This window comes from Physeter macrocephalus, chromosome 19 (assembly GCF_002837175.3).
Source record: "Physeter macrocephalus isolate SW-GA chromosome 19, ASM283717v5, whole genome shotgun sequence".
Classification (NCBI taxonomy): domain Eukaryota; kingdom Metazoa; phylum Chordata; class Mammalia; order Artiodactyla; family Physeteridae; genus Physeter; species Physeter macrocephalus.
In genome coordinates this window covers 11,193,857-11,211,436 of record NC_041232.1, presented here as the reverse complement: position 1 = coordinate 11,211,436, position 17,580 = coordinate 11,193,857, and the positions used below count along the sequence as shown (strand labels likewise).

The 17,580-nt window shown below is 42.3% G+C and overlaps 1 protein-coding gene across 1 annotated transcript; it reads left to right on the top strand.

Annotated features, from left to right (window-relative positions):
- Positions 1 to 3,330: 3,330 nt before the first annotated feature.
- RPL6 (ribosomal protein L6) lies at positions 3,331 to 9,697 on the top strand. The gene is made up of 7 exons (XM_028480273.2): positions 3,331 to 3,419; positions 4,363 to 4,587; positions 4,678 to 4,776; positions 6,552 to 6,695; positions 7,264 to 7,312; positions 8,304 to 8,488; positions 9,504 to 9,697. The coding sequence occupies exons 2-7, from the start codon at positions 4,363 to 4,365 to the stop codon at positions 9,654 to 9,656; spliced, it is 855 nt and encodes a 284-aa protein (XP_028336074.2). The 5' UTR covers positions 3,331 to 3,419; the 3' UTR covers positions 9,657 to 9,697.
- Positions 9,698 to 17,580: the final 7,883 nt, after the last annotated feature.

Here is a 17,580-nt window from a genome sequence, read left to right as displayed (position 1 = left end):
TGGTGGGCATATAAACTGATACAGCCACTATGGAGAACAGTATGGAGGTTCCTTAAATAGCTAAAAATAGAACTACCATATGACCCGAAATCCCAGTACTGGGCATATACCCTGAGAAAACCATAATTCAAAAAGAGTCATGTACCACAATATTCATTGCAGCTCTATTTACAGTAGCCAGGACGTGGAAGCAACCTAAGTGTCCAGCGACAGATGAATGGATAAAGAAGATGTGGCACATATATACAATGGAATATTACTCAGCCATAAAAAGAAACGATGACCACTAGAGGGGTGGGATAGGGAGGGTGGGAGGGAGACGCAAGAGGGAAGGAATATGGGGATATATGTATACATATAAGTGATTCACTTTGTTATACAGCAGAAACTATCACAACATTGTAAAGCAATTATACTCCAATAAAGATGTTAGAAAAATAATGCAATAAAAATAATATTTCACTTTCACATTTTTCAATAAAAATTATTGTAGTTTCTTCAAAAAAATTTAGGGAGTTATTATTAATATTGTCAATATAATTCCCATTTTATAAATAAGAAAACTCACGTGCAGAGATTTATCACAGGATCAGATAGGAAGTGATCCCCGGCTAGAAGGATAATACCCTTTCTGCAGCACAACTGCCTACTGGTTTTCTGTCTTTCTGTAGCACAAAGAGATACGATTCAATGTAAATGTATGTGTGATCTCGGCTAAGACATTTATTGTAATCTAGCCTCAGTTTTTTCATCTTAAAGTCCTACCTCATAGGGAAGTTGTGTTGAGGCTTAAAATGATTTAGTGTCTGCAAAAATGTTTACTTTGTAATTAATAAAGCACTGAACAAATTTATGAGCACTTTATAGTGGCAAAACCCGGTGCTTAATCATACCGTTTATAACAGAGTGATGATATTTTTCCCAACTAACGAATGCTAAATTTTGCAATACCGCAAAAAAACACAAGAGGGTGATCATTATGTCTTGATTTCAATGGCAAGCCATTTAAACATTTTGGGGCATTGACTATGTGAAAGTCTCTGAGATTGTCAGAATTTTTGAGGGGCTCAAGTGAACAATTCTGCATTTTATTCACTGTGATACGTTTTCTAAAGTCGCAGTTTCTAAGAGGTGCTTTGTTCAGGAAGCTGGACAAATAAAGGTGCTGACACTCGCAGCCTCAAAAAAGAGCTGTGCCTAAGCGTTTCCTTGAGAATATTACATGCCTGGACAGTGAATAATCCTAAATGGGTATGAAACGGAGCAGGACCCTATGGTCTTGCCCTCCTTGTCCTCAGCCTGCCTTTGGTCTGTGGAAAAACTTTAGACAAAGAATAAGTTTAATCAGAGAAGTGAGAAAATGCAGAAGCAAAGAAAATCAGTCAAACAGGACAAAACAATAGTAGTTTAGTCCGTAAGCAAAGTCAAGGACCTTTAGTTCCTTCTCAAATACTACAGATGATATTCTGAGCCATATCCTGTGAGTGTCTTACAGATACTAAAACCCCCACCAGGTGGAAGAAGTTAACTACATGATGACCAGACTGTAGCCATGACATAAGCTGCCATGATTCCGAGAATTGGTCTCAAGAAAATGGGAACAAACCAACCCTGGAACTGAGGATTAAGTGTACTTAAAACAATCAAGATGACGCTGTTCAAACCACCGAAAACCCATTTCAAGATGACTGTCAGAGCTGATTGTGCTGTTTCTATATGTAGCCCCCTACCTCAGCCTATAAAAACTCTTGCCCTTGATTGTCAGGGGTGGGCGGGGGCGAAGTCGGCCCTTTGGATAGGAGTTCCCCCCCTCCCCCTCCCCCCGCCCCGTTGTCAGCATCCAAAATAAAGCAAGCTTTCCTTTTCACTAACCTTGCCTCTTTAATGGCTTTTGAGCGGGGAGCAGCTGGACCCACTTTTGGTTACAGGTATAACATGCAGCCTAGTAAGATCACACTCATCCTGAATCTGTATGGGAGGCAGACATGTTTAGAAGTCACATGTTTCAGCAAACGTGGCAATTCTGCCTTTACTGTAGTCTGAAGCATCCCACTGAAATCTCTGAGGCTTTCAGAAGCATCTGATCACTGTGTTTGCATCCTCAGTCAACCAGAACCAGAAAAAGGCTACATGATTCCAGGGGACACAGCCAGGAAGCGATGGTTTGGATACATCAAGGTGAAAAGCTCTAGCCACCAGCAACAAGCAAATGGAAGAGAATGGAAAATTCAAGCCAAAAGATGTCACATTGTGTACGTTACCTTAAGGGCTTTGATGCAGTTAAAAAACAAACAAACAAAAACTATAAGATATACTGTGCTGTTTGTTTCGCAAAAGACAATAACTATTCTTATTTTTAATTCTAATATGAGCAAAGAACTCTCTTATTCACATTCATTAGTCAGCTCTTTAATCTTTACAGACTATTGATTAGGAGTGCACTCTATGGAATCAGATCCATGCTGTGGGCAAGTTACTGCACCTCTTTGAGTCCCAGTTTCCTCATAATAGTATCCTCTATAGAATTTTTGGGAGGATTAAATATAATAAAGCAAGGCTCATAGAACAGTTCTAGGCACATAGTATACAGCATTGCTCTTATTTATCCCTGGTGTATAACTTTTAGCAGAATACTTGGCACATAGTAAGATCCCACAGGGTCCTGCTCCATTACATCATCCACAACCATGATGTAGACGGTGATGCTGGCGGTGGTGACAACAAGAACTAACATTTATTTCGCCGTTACCATGCATCAAATACCATTCTTAGTGATTTTATGTACATTAACTTATTTAATCTTCCCAAAAACCCTGTGAGGTAGATATGGTTATCTCCATTTTAGAAATGAAGAAACAGAGTACAAAGTGGCCAGAAATGCTTGTAGAGGGAGTGAACAACCATGCTCTTTGATGCCTCCATGCCTCTTGCATTTATTGTTCCAATTGCCACTTTCATCTGCCAAATTTGTATCTATTCTTCCAAATCCAACACAAAAACAAACTCTGCTGCAAAACTTTCCTAAATCTCCCAGAAGAAATAACTTACAATTATTAATTTACCTGTTTGCTTTTCCCTTGAATGTGTGTTCTTCAGAACAGGAATATATTTTATTCATTTTAAATTCTAGCTTTTTTCCTATTGCATAGCACAGGTAAGCAAACATAAAAAGTTTCAACTTTATGCGGGTTCCCAAAAGTACTTTGAGAATTCTATTGGTCTATAAAATGAAGCATTTTCAGAAAAAAGTTCTCCGCTTTCGCCTCCTACTGAGAAAATTAGCTCTGTATACACTACGAACGAGGAAAAACTACATTTCCCATGATGCCCCTGACCCGGAAGGACGTGAGACTCGAAACCTCCCGTGATTGCTTATAGACCGGAAGCGGAGGCCTTACTTCTTTTTCCCATCTTGCAAGGTAAGAATGGCGTGGCCTCTCTGCAAGAGTCGATTTCAGGATCCCAATCCTTCGCCATCCTAACCAGGAGGGTATCAAGTCGACAACTGCAGGGGTCGGACACGCTCAGGGCCATTTGGGAGGCCTCCTAGACGCTTCATTTCTCTCGCTTGGGTTTACGGTGGGGCACGAAGAGGGTGCTGTGGGGCACGAACAGTGTGAGGTGGAATGCTGCAGAGGCTCCGGGGCTCCGGTTGCTCGCCACCCTCCCGGGCTGGGAAACAGGGCCCCTCCAGGGATCCGTAGCGGGCCAGTGGGGCAGCAGGGACAAGGGCGGCGGCGCGCGCTCTGAATCCCGGACCTGGGTTCCAAAAGACGACGCCGAGCTTGTCTCCGCCACGTTGTGGATTTGAGGCTGAGGACAAATGCAACTTTTTCCGTCTCCCCACGTCCGCGGCCGGAAGTCGCCTCCTGGGCTTTGCGCTTTTTTCAGTTTGGCCTGAGTTTGGGCCATTTGTGTGTGTGTGTCTTCGCCTCCTAAGCGGAATTTCTTGAGTGAGTCTGATAAGAGCAAAAGTCCTGAAAGCAAACGGTTTCAAGTTCCAGCCTCGCTGCTTCCTGGCTGTGGAGGTTGTTAAAGCTAAGTCTAGGATTTCTAATTCGTAAAACAGAAGTAATGGAATAGGGACTTCTGACCTCTAAATATGTAGCAAACAAATAATAGTTGTGAGATATATTCCAATCGTCAAGAAGGCTATACTGTATTGGGGAGACAACCCAGAAGTTAACCATTTATGGATGTTGTTGCAGATGTGTGGCGATTTGGAGGAAGGCCTGTATCTTATAGTGGGAGGGATGTAAAGGATGGAGAAGGAGGATGAGGACTTGCAGTCTGGGAGGCCTGTCGATGCATAGCTGTGAGATAATTGGTGAAGTGCCTTTTTGAAAATATATGTATTGGTAGATGGCGGGTGAAAAGGCTGAGAAGCCAAATACTAAGGAGAAAAAACCTGAAGCCAAGAAGGCTGATGCTGGTGGCAAGGTTAAAAAGGTGAAGCAGGTTAAGAAGGGGAAGCCCCACTGCAGCCGAAACCCTGTCCTGGTCAGAGGAATTGGCAGATATTCCCGATCGGCTATGTATTCCAGAAAGGCCTTGTACAAGAGGAAGTATTCAGCAGCTAAATCCAAGGTAAGGGATGAGGGGAAGCCCTGAGCATTATGTCTTAACATTAAAATGTTTGTCTGCCTCTGACTTTTTGACGCATTTGTGTCCTGCTAGGTTGAAAAGAAAAAGAAGGTGAAGGTTCTTGCTACTGTCACAAAACCAGTTGGTGGTGACAAGAATGGTGGTACCCGGGTGGTTAAACTTCGCAAAATGGTAAGATTTGGAGGAGATTGTAATTTGGGTGTTTAGTTGAAGCTTGAATCCTGTGAGGATTTTTTTTTTTTTTTTGGTGTGTTCGGTCTTGGTTGCTGCACTCAGGCTTTCTCTAGTTGCGGTGTGCGGGGGCTGCTCTTGGTTGCGGTGCGCGGACTTCTCATTGCGGTGGCTTCTCTTGTTGCGGAGCACGGGCTCTAGAGCACAGGCTCAGTAGTTGTGGCGCACGGGCTTAGTTGCTCCGCAGCATGTGGGATCTTCCCAGACCAGGGCTCGAACCCGTGTCCCCTGCATTGGCAGGCGATTCTTCACCCCTGTGCCACCAGGGAAGCCCTCCGGTGAGGATTTTTGTGTGTGTGCTCAGGTTTTAGAAGTGTATGTTTACCAGAGGATTATTAATGGAAGATAGTTCTGGGTTTGCAACTTCGCTTTATTATTTACTGTTCTTAAGTAGAGTTACTTTTCTGTGCTTTTGTTTCTTGTAGACTGGGAATAAAGTTTTGACTCACAGGGTTGTTGTGAGACTTACCACGCATAGAGCTTAGGATGCGGCCAGGCCTGTAGAACATTTGTCCACTAGAGTGGGTGTTTCTTGGCCCCTCTTTACCATGCACAGGACCCAGCGTTTTCTCTGAAAAATAAAGGTTTGCTCTGTGATTTCCATTATGGGACTATTCCAGATGTATTACACTCTTCACAGTTGAATATTACTGCACCAGAGGGAAAATGGCGCTTTGATTTCTTCTTGTCACGGGTTTTGTGAGCTGATTTTTCTGTTAGGTATTAATGTTTGTGGTAAAAGCAAGACCGTCCACTAAAATGATACAGTTAGAAATAGATTATCGTGAGTTGCCTGTCATAAGCAAAAGAGTCTTTGTGTGGGGTCTTTTTTAAAATTAATTAATTAATTTATTTATTTATTTATTTTTGGCTGCATTGGGTCTTCGTTGCGGTGCGCGGGCTTCTCGTTGTGGTGCGCGGGCTTCTCGTTGCGGTGCGCGGGCTTCTCTGTGGAGCACAGGCTCAAGGCGCGGGGACTTCAGTACTTGTAGCACCTAGGCTCAGTAGTTGTGGCTCACGGGCTTAGTTGCTCCACGGCATGTGGGATCTTCCCAGACCAGGGCTCGAACCCGTGTCCCCTGCATTGGCAGGTGGATTCTTAACCACTGTGCCACCAGGGAAGCCCTGTGTGGGGTCTTATTTTTACAGTAAATGAACTGGCAGTCTTGATCTAAACTATTGTCTATGGTTTTATACAATTTATTCTTTATGGGTAAGATGGAAGTGTGATGCATGTTAATGTGAAGCATATGAACACACTTAATTTGAGTTGGAAAACAAGCCATGCCTTTTTCATAACATACAAAATTGTGTCAGGTGTGTGTTTCTGGAGAAGTAGGGACCCCAGAGGGTCAGGGACCCCAGAAAAGCTTGAAAATCACTGCTACACAACAGTGTATAATGATAGCTTGCCATGTAATCTCTAAAGTTTGGTTTATTCCAAATTTACAAAGGTAACTTGCTTGATGCTTTCCCTCTTTGCCTGGGCACAGCTCTTTCAGTTAAATGGATTCCACCCTATGTTTTGCATGTAAAGCTATCGAAGCAGCGTTGATCTTTTCTACCTTTAAAATCTTAGAAGTGAAAATGCAGTAGTGTGAATAAAGTGTTTCAAGTAACTACAGGATTGTAGTGAAGGTTTCACTGACCTCACAACCAGCTCTGCTGACTTGATTAGATTATTTAAATAAGTTGGACCTATGGGCTCTCTCCAGCCTAGGTATTATCCTACTGAAGATGTGCCTCGAAAGCTGTTGAGTCACGGCAAAAAACCCTTCAGTAAGCACGTGAGAAAACTGCGCGCTAGCATCACTCCTGGGACCATTCTGATTATCCTCACTGGGCGCCACAGAGGCAAGGTGAGCAGAACATGACACTTGAGGTACCTGGAGTACTTGATCCTAATAAGTTTGCGCTCTGGATAGGATTTGTTTACCTGTAATAACTGCAGTTAGTAGCAAGAGGTTCTGTGGGAGAGGTGAGAGTGATCCATAACAAAACCAACAACCCAGTCACTATCATAACGTGTTTAGTCAATAATAGACAATAACTTATTACCATTTCCTGTCGTTGGTAATACTACTTGTTACAAGTGATTCAGATGTCCCTGTACCCAAAAATGTTTATGTATTTGAGTTAACTTCTTAGGATGGATTTGCAGGGATAGAATTAACTGAGTTAAAGAGTATTAGTTTTTTTTTAAATGTTAAAAGTAGTGGCTGCTCATTAAAAATCAGGCACACAAAAGTACTGCTCGTATCCTAGAGTCACCCCTGTTATTAGTTTGGTAAGTTACTTCCAGAACTGCTGCACATATGCATATGTAGAAATTTCCTTTTTTACTAAATTTAGGAACCTGTGATTTGGTTAATTCAGAAGTCAGTTTCTAATTTGTGGAACCATCTAGCATTTCTTTTTAATCTACAGAGGGTCATTTTCCTGAAGCAGCTGAGCAGTGGCTTGCTACTTGTGACTGGTAAGAAAAGCCTTGGATTTAATATACTCTGAAATTTGCAGGTCTCCCCACCTTCAGTTTTACTGAGAGATACTTTATATGCATCACTCTTGCGAGTTTAAGGTGTACAACATGATGGTTTGATTTACATGTATTGTGAAATAATTACTGCAGTAGGTTCAATATCTATCTTCGCATTTAGATAAAAGAAAAAACTTTTTTCCTTGTGATGAAAATTCTTAGGATTTACTCTTTTGAAGGTTGTGTTTTTATTTAAAAAAATTTTTTTTTTAATATTTATTTTGGCTGTGCCTGGTCTTAGTTGTGGCATGTGGGATCTTCATCGTGGCATGCTTGTGGGATCTAGTTCCCCGACCAGGGAACAAGCCCGGACCTCCTGCATTGGGAGCGCAGAGTCTTACCCACTGGACCACCAGGGAAGTCCTGAAGCATGTGTTTTTAAATGCTTGAAGTATATACTTTGCTCCCACCTAAATAGAAGTTTCAGTGTCATGAGATTCTTTGCCCTATTTCATTGCCTTATGTACACGGGAGTTCTGAGGAAGCAGGTATTTAAAGTTTGCGTGGCAACGTATCACCAGGTATAACTGCCACCTAAAATGCAGAATGGTTGGTTACTAACTCCAGGGAATGCATCCTTCATAAGACTTGTAATTGGTCTGCCACTTGGCACCAGGATGGAGTTCCTGGATAGGGGAAAGGTGAACTGTTTAATCCAAAAACAGTGCTCAGCTTAAATTTGTCCTCAACGACCAGTGATTTTTGACCAACCTGTATAAGCGACTATGCTCTCTCCTAATCTGGGTAATTTTAAATTTTGAGGGTGAGGGGAACCTTGGATAAACTGAGATCTTGAAAAAAGCCTTGATGCTGACAGTAGAAAGCAGTTTGGAATTCTTTGGATCCAGAGAAAAGTTAGAACTTCAACAGGTTTCTTCAAATCCAGTCAGTTCTTGCATCCCCTTTCCCTCACTATATTTTCCCCTCTTAGGGCCTCTGTCCCTCAATCGAGTTCCTCTGCGGAGAACACACCAGAAATTTGTCATTGCCACTTCCACCAAAATTGATATCAGTGGTGTGAAAATCCCAGAACATCTCACTGATGCTTACTTCAAGAAGAAGAAACTGCGTAAGCCCAGGCACCAGGAAGGTGAGATCTTCGACACAGAGAGAGAGGTAAGCTATTTCTGTCTTTGCCTCTTAATAGCTCTGGCTCTCCTACGTGGGAGTGAAAATAAACAAGGTTAAGAATTGTTGGAAGAAGAAAAGCTGTAAATAATGAGGACTATCTGGGAAATAATATTTTTCCAGATTCTGCTAAATTCAGTAGTTCTTAATGGCAGCTAGGAGCTCAACTCAGAATCCTGAGGTTTTAGTGAAACTCCATGAACTACTGTTCTGTTGGGAATTTACGATCATTTATCCTTAGGGTATTAAAGTAGACAAAAGGATAAGAGTTGCTATTATTAGTATTTTTAAAATTATTTTGGCTGCATCGGGTCGTCGTTGCTGTGTGTGGGCTTTTCTCTGGTTGTGCCGAGCAGGGGCTACTCTTTGTTGTGGTGCGTGGGATTCTCACTGTGGTGGCTTCTCGTTGCGGAGCACGGGCTCTGGAGCGCAGGCTCAGTAGTTGTGGTGCACGGGCTTAGCTGCTCTGCGGCATGTGGGATCTTCCCTGACCAGGGCTCGAATCCGTGTCCCCTGCATTGGCAGGTGGATTCTTAACCACTGCACCACAAGGGAAGTCCCTAGAAGTGAATTTTGATAATCCTTTCCTTGGAGGGCTGTGAAATACAACCTATTTTTAATGTAGTAATAGCAACTCTTGGGCTTCCCTGGTGGCGCAGTGGTTAAGAATCCACCTGCCAATGCAAGAGACACGGATTCGAGCCCTGGTCCAGGAAGATCCCACATGCCGCAGAGCAGCTAAGCCCGTGTTCCGCAACAAGAGAAGCCACCACAATGCGAAGCCCGCACACCACAACGAAGAGTAGCCCCCGCTCGCCACAACTAGAGAAGGCCTGTACACAGCAGCGAAGACCTAACACAACCAAAAATAAAAATAATTAATTTTTAAAAATTGCCTTCTGAATATTCCTGGGATTGAGTACTTGTGATGTAGGATTTCTTAGTTAATGTGGAGTTTGGTACTTGTGCCCATTTTTTTAAAATGATTTTTCTTTTTCTTTAGAAATACGAGATTACAGAGCAGCGGAAGGTTGATCAGAAAGCTGTGGACTCACAAATTCTGCGAAGAATCAAAGCTGTTCCTCAACTCCAGGGCTACCTCCGCTCTGTGTTCGCTCTTACAAACGGAATTTATCCTCACAAAGTAGTGTTCTAAACTTCTTTCAAAGAACCTAATTAAATAATTCGGTCCATTTCCTTTCTGTCTTTTTTCTTTTTTTAATCTGCCTGAAGGTGTGGTATGACTCAGCCAACTTGATGGGATGTTAGCCTCTACTAAGAGGAGTGGGATTGGAGGGGAGTGCTGTCAGCTGCAGTGGAATCCCCTCTTTGGATCAACATCCTTAGCTTCCTAAGTGTCTTCTCAGCTTTTTCACCTGGCACCTACCGATACAAAGTAGTGGCATTTCCCCAGCCGTCACTGAACAGGTCAGTACTAACTGTACATGGATAAGAAACAACTGTGGGCTCTCAGGCCACAAACTTTCCTCCCTTTCCATGACTTAACATCCATTTCTGCCCAATTCAGCCCCTCTCCATAGTCATTACTATTAGTTTCTTGTGTATCTAGTTTCTTAAAGCATACACAACAAATTAGTATAATTATTTACCTTTCCCCGTTTTTAACCAAACACCCCATGTGCAGTACATGCTGTTATATAGATAACAAATGAATTTGATTATTCCATAGGAAGTGTCCACCTTTACTGCTGCATAGTGTAGTGCATTCTATGGATATTTGGGTTTCCATCATTTGTAATTATACAGGTTTCCCCTGCTATCCAAAAGTAGAGTATGCTTCTGAAACCTTTTGTAAGCCAGAATGGCATAAAGTGAAGAAATTACCTTATGACCCATCTTGCTAACAGAGGCATAAAATGGGATAAAACACAGATGCTCACAGTTCAAAGTGATGGCTCTGGATGCTGAGATGCCGGAGTGTAGTTCCAGGGAAGGAGCTTGGCGTTGCCACTCCCGCTGCCCAGACATGCTCTCTGCAATACAAACCGCTGTTTTCCCCCTTTGTCTTTTTTCATAAAAGTGAAAATCTTGATTTTTTTCCAGTTAACAAAGACAGGTAAGAATGAAGTTCTTTCAGTTAAAGCAAACTTTCAGAAAGTGCTGGGTAACGGAGTGCGATGTAGTGAGTAATTTGTGGTGTGCATACAGATGAGCAAGCATCAGGTAAGAAGTAGGTTTTTGCTGAGTCAGGATTTAGGCAGTTTTGGTAGATGGTGCCAAACTGCCCTCCATGGAGGTTGTACCAGTTTATACTCATGTATAAGAGTGCCCATTACCCTACACGCTCCCTAAAATGATGTGTCATTAGACATGGGTTTTTGGCAATAGATAGGTGAAAAATCACTGATGGGTTTTTGAAGTTGGTTTTATTGATAATTTACATTTGATAAAATTGATTTTGTGTGTGTGCAGTGCTGTGGCATCTGTGCAGTTTGGGAAGCACCACCAAAGTTCCTTCCAAAAGTCAGTTCCCACTCCTAGTAACCACTGATCAAATTTTTGTTTTTCTAGTTTTGTCTTTTCCAGAACATCATGTAATATGTTTTGTGACATAATATCTATGACATTTGTTCACATTAATGGTTCAGTAGTTCTTTTGTCAGCATTCTATTGTATCAGTGTGTCACTGTTTATTCTAAAATAATACCCATTGAAAGATATTTGGGCTGTTTATAATTATTGGAGATTATGAATAAAGCCACTATAAACATTCACATACAGGGTTTTGTGTGGACATATGTTTTCATTTCTCTTGGGTTAGAATACTTACAAGTAGGATTGGCTGGGTTGTGTAGTTTAACTTTGTAAGAAAGTTTCAAACCCATTTTATATCCCACCAGCAATGTGTAACAGTTTCAATTATTCCACTTCCTTCTCAGCACTGGCTATTTTCAGGTGTGTTTTTTTTTTAATTGAGGTATAATTGACAAGTTAGTTTTAGGTGTACAGCATAATTTGTTATTTGTATATATTGCAAAACGATCACAGTAAGTCTAGTTGACACCCATCACCATACATAGTTATAAAATTTTTTTTTCTTGCGATGAGAACTTTTAAGATCTATTCTTAATGACTTTCAAGTATACAATATAGTGTTATTAACAATAGTCATCGTGCTGTACATGACATTCCCATGATTGTCTTTGTTAATTCTAACGGTCCCAGAAAGTTTGTACTGATAGGTATATAGTGATAGGTTCTGATGCATTTTTCAAAACGTTCCAACATCACTTCTGACTAAAGCCCTTTAAGTGGCTCCTTATCACTCTGTGGTTTGGCTCCAAAATTATGGCCACGAGTCCTCTGATCGGCCCATTTCTCCAGTTGACTCATTTTTACTCTGCCCCTCACCATATTAAGTTTCTTTTAGTTCCTCAAATTGGGCTGTTTTGCCTGCTTCAGAGCTTTTGCACACCCTGTATGTTGAACTGCCCTTCCCACCATGTGACTGGCCCCTACTAAATAGTAACGATAATATGACTTGTCAAGTAGGTTACCCAGGAGCAAGGAAACATTGCTCAGGCCAATGCAAGCATCTGGTCCACTTGACAGATATATTTGTTATGATAAAGAAAAGGTATTGTGATTTATCAGTGCCTGTGAGCTTATTTAGGGCTAGAGCTACCGTCAGGGTGTTGAAAAATAAGGTTTCTGTTTTTCCTGCAGATTCACACCAGTTCTTAGGTATATGCAAGGATGTTCATTGCAGCAGCAAAGGTTCCATCAGTAGGGGATCAGTAGTTTACATCTATACGTTGGAGTATGATGTAGTGTTACAAAGAGTGAAATAGCTGCATAAGAACTGTTATGAAGGGACTTCTCTGGGGTCCACCTGTTAAGACGCCGAACTTCCACTGCAGGGGGCACAGGTTCGATCCCTGGTCAGGAAACTAAGATCCCACAGCTGTGTGGCGCAGCCCCAAAAAAAAAAGAAAACGACAAGATTGATACCCACAAAATCTAAATTGTTAAAAATTCAGATTGGTAAGAAAAAGACTAAAATCTTGATTGACAAAAAGGCAATTCACAAAAGAAGACATATATTACTAGTATTTACGAAAAAAGATCTAGTTTCCCTAGTAAAGAAATGTACATTTAAAATGAGATACTGGGGGCTTCCCTGGTGGCGCAGCAGTTAAGAATCCCCCTGCCAGTGCAGGCGACATGGGTTCAAGTCCTGGTCCGGGAAGATCCCACATGCCACAGAGCAACTAAGCCTGTGTGCCACAACTACTGAGCCTGCGCTCTAGAGCCTGTGAGCCACAACTACTGAGCCCGCGTGCCACAACTACTGAAGCCCGTGCGCCCAGAGCCCATGCTCTGCAACAAGAGAAGCCACCGCAATGAGAAGCCCGCGTACTGCAACAAAGAGTAGCAGCCCCCGCTCTCTGCAACTAGAGAAAGCCCGCGTGCAGCAACAAAGACCCAACACAGCCAAAAATAAATAAATAAATTTATATTAAAAAAAAAATGAGATACTGTTTTTACCTATTAAGATTAGCAGAATATATTTTAACACTTCATGTTGTTGAAATGAACATTCATGCACTACTTGTGGAATACAGATGGGCAGAATATTCAAGACAGCAACTTTATAATATGTATCAAGACTTCACTTCTAGGAATCTTGAAGAAATAATCACAAATATACAAAAAAAAGTCATGTAAAAAAAATACATAGTATCTCATTTTGATAAAAAAAATTATATATATGTGGTAGATTGTAAAAATGGCCACAAGAAATCTTTCTGTACATTAAGCAGTGGTTCTCAATTTTTGGTCTCAGGAGCCCTTTACAGTCTTAAATTATTAAAGATATGAAAGAGTTTTTTATGTGGGTTATGTCTATTGATACTTACCAATTTTTGGTCTCAGGAGCCCTTTACAGTCTTAAATTATTAAAGATACAAAAGAGTTTTTTATGTGGGTTATGTCTATTGATACTTACCATATCAAGACCAAATAATTATTAAAAGATTTGTTTTTAAATGACAACAAACCATTCCGTGTTAATGCAATATTTTTGTGAAAAACATTTTCCAAAACAAAAATGAGAAGAATGGCATTGTTTTACATTTTTGCAAATTGCTTAATGTCTGGCTTAATAGAAGACAGCTGGCTTCTCATATGTGCTTCTACGTTCAGTCTGTTGCATTATCACATGTTATGTCCTGCAGCCTCTGGAAACTATTCTACACTCATGAGAGAATGAAAGTGAAAAGACAATGTCTTAGTAGCAGCATGATAAATGGATTTCACTTCATGGGTTCATTTTAAGAATCTCAGGGACGCTAAGGATTCCCAGATCATACTTAGAACCACGCACTAGTCCCTTAGCAAGGTTCCAGAGGTGGAATCCATATCTCTACCTTTGAGATGTCCTCCTTTCCAGTCCACCTGCTTCCTACAGCTCTGGCGCATCTGTTCAATGCTTAAGGCAGGACTGCTTGTCGCGGACAAGGCTGGGAACCTCGTGCCTGAGATCCTACTTCCTTAGCATCCAGATACCTCTTGTTTAGTTTTCCTGTTGCTGCTGTAATAAATTACCACAAAGTCTATGGCTTAACGCAGCACAGATATATTCTCTTACAGTTCTGGAGGTCAGCAGTCCAAAATCAGTTTCAGTGGGCTAACGTCAAGCTGTTCGTAGTGAGTGGCCACCCATACCCCTTGACTCGCGATCCCTTCCTCCTAGGTACACCAGTGCAAATGCTTCTGTCTTCACATCACCTTCTTCCTCTGATCCTAGATCTCTCTTATAAAGACCATTGTGATTACATCCCAACTGGATAATTCAGGGTATCTCCCTGTGAAGATCAGTTTCTCCACTCACAATACTTCTGACACCAAAATGTGTGGGTTTTCCACACCAAGCAATTCTCCAGTTCTCTGCAGATACCAACTGAATGTCCTACAATTCAGTTCTGATGCTACCTACCCGGAGTTAGCATGGACCCCACAAGTTAAGGGCTCAGTCCCACAAGACTGCCTCACATCAGATGCCAATCACAAGTACTGGGTCCCCAGGTTACCCACACTTCTGTCTGACTTGGCTACAAATGGAGGGTTCCCACGACTCCCTCCTCAGGTTTGATAATTGGCTATAATGGCTCACAGAACTCAGAGAATCACTGTACTTATATTCATTCACCAGTTTGCTATAAAGGATACAACTCAGGAACAGCCAAATGGAAGAGAGAAATAGGGCAAAGTAAGGGTGGTGCCTGGAGCACCATACCCTCTCTGGGTGCACCACCCTCCCAGCACCTCTTGATGTGTTCACCAACCAAGAAGCTCATCAAATCTTGTTGTTCAAGTATTTATGGAGCTTAATCACGAGCACTACCACCCCTTCCCCACTTTTCCTTAAGTCTGGGTAGGGCTGAAATTTCCAAGCTTCTAATCCCTTGGTCTTTCTGGTGGCCAGCTAGGGGACCCTACCCTAAGTCACCTCATTAACATAAACTCAGGTGTGATCAAAAAGAGCTCCTGGGGCTTCCCTGGTGGTGCAGTGGTTAAGAGTCTGCCTGCCAGTGCAGGGGACACAGGTTCGAGCCCTGGTCCGGGAAGATCCCACATGCCGCGGAGCAACTAAGCCCATGTGTCACAACTACTGAGTGTGCTCTAGAGCCCGAGAGCCACAACTACCGAGCCCACGTGCCACAACTGCTGAAGCCGGCGTGCCTAGACCCATGCTCCACGAGAAGCCACCGCAATGAGAAGCCCAAGCACCACAACGAAGAGAAGCCCCTGCTTGCTGCAACTAGAGAAAGCCCGCGCGCGGCAACAGACCCAATGCAGCCAAAAAAAAATAAATTTTTAGAAAGAGCTCCTTATGAATACAAAAGACACTCCCATCACTCGGGAAAATTTCATGGGCTTTAGGAGCTCTGTGTCAGGAACCCAGGACAAAGACCAAATATATTTTTATCAGGTCTTAATCATATCTGCCAAGTACCTTTTGCCGTATAAAGTATTGATAATATCCACAAATTTTAGGGATTAGGACAGGGACATACTTTGGGTCTATTATTTAGCCTACACCACCTGCCAAGCTCTGGTTACGAGGGTTTGGAGAGGGTTCCTGCTCCATTCCAAGGCCTGATTCTCACCTTTAGAAGCTCTAAGTGGTTTGTTTATTTGTTTGCTTTTTGGCCACACCTCGAGGCTTGTGGGATCTTAGTTCCTGGACCAGGGATCCAACCCACGCCCCCGGCATTGGAAGTGCAGTCTTAACCACTGAACCGCCAGGGAAGTCCCCTAGAAGCTCTAAGTGTTGACCAGACCCCAGTGCTACCCTCCATGTATATAATTCAAAATAAAAACAGTGTCAAAGTGGAAAACACATGTAAGGAAAGGCAACCATGTTCTGGATTTCCCCATAGATTGTACAAGTATAAAATTGGAATTTCTTTGGGAAAAGAGGGAGTGGAATAATTCATTCAAAAAATATTCATTGAGTGCAGGTCAATTGAAAATGGTGTAGAGGTTAAAGTTATAGCTTTGGGGATCCAATGGACTTGGATTTGAATCCTAATTTTGCTGCTTATTCATTTACCTTTCAGATAATCAATATGCTAATAATGGCAAATGATGTGGTCCTGACTATTTGCTAAGCAAAGTATATACTTTTTTAGAATTGTTTTACTGTGGTAAATTATATATAACAAAATGTACCATTTTAAACATTTTAAGTATATAGTTCAGTGGCATTAAGAATTTAATATAAGGACTTCCCCGGGGGTGCAGTGGTTAAGACTCTGCACTCCCACTGCAGGGGGCGCAGGTTCGATCCCTGGTCAGGGTACTAGGATCCCACATGCTGCATGGTGCCCACGGTGTGGCCAAAAAACAAATAAATAAAAAATATGAGAAAGTCATTAAAAAAAGTAAAAAAAGAGTTTAATATGCAATATTCAATATATATGTATTTAAATATATAAGCATTAATATATAAGTATTTGATTAAATATATAAGTATTTATTTTAAAATATATTTAATGTATACAGTCTAACAAAAGAGACAGGCATCTAAATTTTTATTAATAATTATTTAATTGCAGTTAAGATAGGTACAACTAAGAAAAAGTATAGTGTGCAAAGAGATTGAGAAACAGGAGGATTTGTCATGTTTGGGGGAGCCAAGGAATTTCCCTATGAGGTAGCTGAGACCTGAAGGATGAATAGGAGTTTGCCAAGTGAAACAGGTGAGAAGTGCAATCTAGGCCTGAGAACAGCATGTGCAAAGGCCCGGAGTAGGAACAGTTGTACAAGTGGTAAAGAACTGGAAAGAAGCCAGGGTGACTTCGATCAAGATTGACATTGGCTTGAGGTGAGGTAAAGAAGCAGAGGAGGGGTGGGCGCAGAGGGAGCCTGCAGTGGCTGCAAAAGGTGATACAACATTGTGAATTCATGTGTGAACTTTTTTTGTAAGGCATCTTCAAAGTCATTTAGCACTAAGACGCTTTTACAAAGCAGCTACTTTAAGCACCATGTCAGGCACTAGGGACTTAGGGTTAAAAACTCAGTGGCTCGCTTCCCTGGTGGCGCAGTGGTTGAGAGTCCGCCTGCCGATGCGGGGGACGCGGGTTCGTGCCCCGGTCCGGGAGGATCCCACATGCCGCGGAGCGGCTGGGCCCGTGAGCCATGGCCGCTGAGCCTGCGCGTCCGGAGCCTGTGCTCAGCAACCGGAGAGGCCACAACAGTGAGAGGCCCACGTACCGCAAAAAAAAAAAAAAAAAAAAAACAAAAAACGACTCAGTGGCTAATAATAACAAGCATGTAGTGGACCCCTCCAGGGTCTGTGGGTTGGCTCTTCTTCAAGGATGAGATCTGCAGGGCTTGGCTCCAGGCTGGTGGCTCAGGCCTCCCCACATGTCCACTTCTGGGACCAGCAGCTCCCGGAGTGTGTGCTTTTCTTGACAGATGCCAAACTGAACAAGAATATTTGACCTCTGCTCACATCACGTCTGCTAAAATGCCATTGACCAAAGCACGTCACAAGGCCAAGCCCAGCTTTATGGGGCAGGGAAATCTACTCCACCTGCTCTGATGGGAAG